Genomic DNA, 2953 nt, shown 5'->3' with positions numbered 1-2953 from the left:
GTGTGTGCATGTGTGTGTGGTGTGTGTGTGGTGTGTGTGCATGTGTGTGTGGTGTGTGTGTGGTGTGTGTGCATGTGTGTGTGGTGTGTGTGTGGGGGTGGTGGTGGTGTGTATGTGTGTGTTTGCACTCTCGGAACACTAATCTGATGAACCCTCCTGATGGATGAGGTGAGTCCCTTCCCCTTTCAGGAATTCTGGGTGGGTGGAGGGAGGATGGGGGAAGCTCTGGCAGGTTTGGGGAGCCTGGCTTCTCTCTTCCTGACACTGGGTGATTTTCCTGTACTGACCAGATCGTGATCTGTGGAGACCCCCAGGCCAAGGACACCAAGGCCCTGCTGCAATGTTTCCACTCCATCTACGTCCCTAACAAGGTACGCGTCCCTGCAAACTTGTGTTCACTCACTACCTCCCGCATTGCATCTCCCTATTCAGCTCCTTACGTCCTTCCTTTTGGAAATTTGGGGGAGAGGTTATTTCCCACTGGGATCCGCAATGACCGGTACCCTCTCCCAGGTGACACATTGTGCTCTGCCACTATCTCAGGTGCTCATTCTGGCTGATGGAGACCCATCGAGCTTTGTGTCCCGTCAGCTTCCCTTCTTGAGCAACCTTCGACGAGTAGAAGACCGGGCCACGGTCTACATATTTGAGAACCAAGCCTGCTCCATGCCTATCACGGACCCCTGTGAGTTACGAAAGCTGCTACACCAGTGACTGTCCAGGACCCTTTGAGCTGGGCCAGAAGGCAGAATTTTCCAGCTGACCAGAGACTCAGGCCTTGAGAGGCTAATGCCAAACCTATAGCTACTCCTGGTCCCCTGCCTCCGGGCGATCACAGCCATTCTTGCGGCTCTTCCATGGGCACCTACTCACCATGAAATAAACCTAACCGTGTCCCGTGGTGACTTTGGGATCTTAGCCTCTTTTGTGAAGGAGGGCCTGCTTCTAGCCTGGCAACAGCAGCCTGGGAGCAGCCTTTCCCCTGAGAGTCTGCCAATGACTCCTTTCTCTTCTCTCCTTACCCTGTCACCTTCCATCGCGTCACTAGACCGATCATGCCTCTGTCCACGGTTAGTAAGATTGAATAAAAGAGTCAGTGGGCCAGAACCAAGTGTTAGAACCAGGGTGAGGACAAGGTGCTCAGGAATGGCAAGCCCCTGCTAGGAAATGGCCCTGCCACCTTCCCCTTTGTCCCTTTATTTAAAGCTAGGGAAGGGACTGGAGCTCAGTATAGACCTTAATATTTAACAGATAGATATTTAATTAATATTAACCAACACTTCCATGCAATGTAGTGTGCTGTGGAAACTGCAAGTACCAGGACTACGACTTTTCTTGGAGGGTACCCATTCAACCCCAGCATCCCTGCAGGAGGTCGTGTTCCTCCTCTTCCTGCAGGATGGTCTGGGAAAGGGCTCTCTCACATGGTCAACATCCGTTGTGTTGGAAGCCCTTCCCCAATTCGATCCGACTCCTGCTACAGAGGAAGCTGGCACCTGTCCTCTGAAAGTTGGGAGATGCTCTTAAACCTCATCCTTGGCAAATAAATCTTCACAGAGGACCCCCACATAGCTGCCATCCAGGAAGGCGGCTTGGGAGGAGAGAGTGCAGAACGATAGGGTTGTGAGGTTGCATAGAAACTGTTTCTTTGAGGTCCTACTGAGCTTGAGCATCGTCCTAACCTCCCAGCCAAACATCACAGATAGCCAGAAGAAGCTGCCAGAGAGACTAAGAAGAACGGATGGGGGAGGGGTGCTGCTAGGGGATGTCAGTCGAAGGGAGGAAGGGAGCAGGGAAGAAACTAAAGACAGGAGATTGTCACACATGCACACCTACCCATGGTCACTGGGACCAGAGTTGTCTCAGTCTGGGCAGCGGGCCCTTGGTGCAAGCCACCAGCCCATCTGGAGGGGATTAGCACTCTGGCCAATGAGGTCAGCTGGCCTCTTTCTTACTGGAGCCCACTCAGCCTTGCCAGCAAGTCAAAGACTGGACACGTGGAGCCTGGCTTGAGGGCAGCAGGAAGGGAAAGTACGCCATGGTGAGACACAGGTGGCCTTTTTGGCAACCCTAACACTGGATTTGGAACAGTCTGGGCAGTTCGTGTAGCCCTCTTGCCTCTGTGGTCCCACCTACCCTCATGAATGAGATGGTGAAGCAGGGACCTTTAGGGATGGCGGTGGTTGGAGGGCCAGAGTTGGTAGGAGTCTAGCCTGACACCCCTGAGCATACCAGCTTCTCCCTGGGGTCTTCAGAATGACAACAAAGATCACTGGGGCTGCGTCTTGCCAGGAGGTGGAGACACGGCTATGAAGGAGTGTGCATCTGGTGTTTTCCTCCACTTCCCTGCCTTTTGCATCTCTCATTTCCCCTCTGCTATCAGGTAGGAACAGGGCTGTGGCATCTTGTAAATAGATTCAGAGGAAGGAATTCTCCCAGGAAGGCTGAGCTTTCCAACATACTGGCTGAACATGACCCTTACTGGATATAGAGTTGATTTAAAAGTCCCACAACGTTTCTTCCTCTTGGCAAGTGCCACCTTACCCTCCTCCTCTATGTCCCCTCTTCTGTCAGCAGGACCATATTTGGGGCAGCTAGGGCTTAGAGTCACAATGCTCATGGCTTCTTGATTTGGGAATTATTTATCATTTAGTTTCCTTGAGCCCCAGGTTCTTTAACTGAGAAATGGCAGTTTCAATGCCCAGAGATATGGGGTGACCAAATGGAATGGTTGTAGCACCCCAAGTAAAGAGTACCACAGATGGGTGATTTATTTTGTTCTTAAGGGAACCAGCATGGGAGGGACAAAGGTCCCAAAGCTGCAGGGGCCTGGCGGGGCTTGCTGAGCAAGGCACATATGAGATACTCTGGCAAACTTGGAAGAAAGTTTGGACCACATAGGTCTAACTTGGTGGATAAACAGAGGCACAAATAAAGGGTTTTTTTTTTTTTT

The 2953-nt window shown here is 51.8% G+C and overlaps 1 protein-coding gene across 1 annotated transcript in view; it reads left to right on the top strand.

Moving 5' to 3' along the window:
- Spata20 (spermatogenesis associated 20) overlaps positions 1–905 on the top strand; it is a 7004-nt gene extending 6099 nt beyond the window's left edge. The window contains exons 15-16 of the mRNA XM_021213469.1: positions 291–371; positions 544–905. Of these exons, the coding sequence (XP_021069128.1) occupies positions 291–371; positions 544–714 (252 nt within the window). The 3' untranslated portion in view covers positions 715–905. The remainder of the gene's footprint in view (positions 1–290; positions 372–543) is intronic.
- The last annotated feature ends 2048 nt before the right edge of the window (positions 906–2953 follow it).

This window comes from Mus pahari, chromosome 14 (genome assembly GCF_900095145.1).
Source record: "Mus pahari chromosome 14, PAHARI_EIJ_v1.1, whole genome shotgun sequence".
NCBI classification, from domain to species: domain Eukaryota; kingdom Metazoa; phylum Chordata; class Mammalia; order Rodentia; family Muridae; genus Mus; species Mus pahari.
This window is presented reverse-complemented; position numbering and strand designations above follow the sequence as displayed.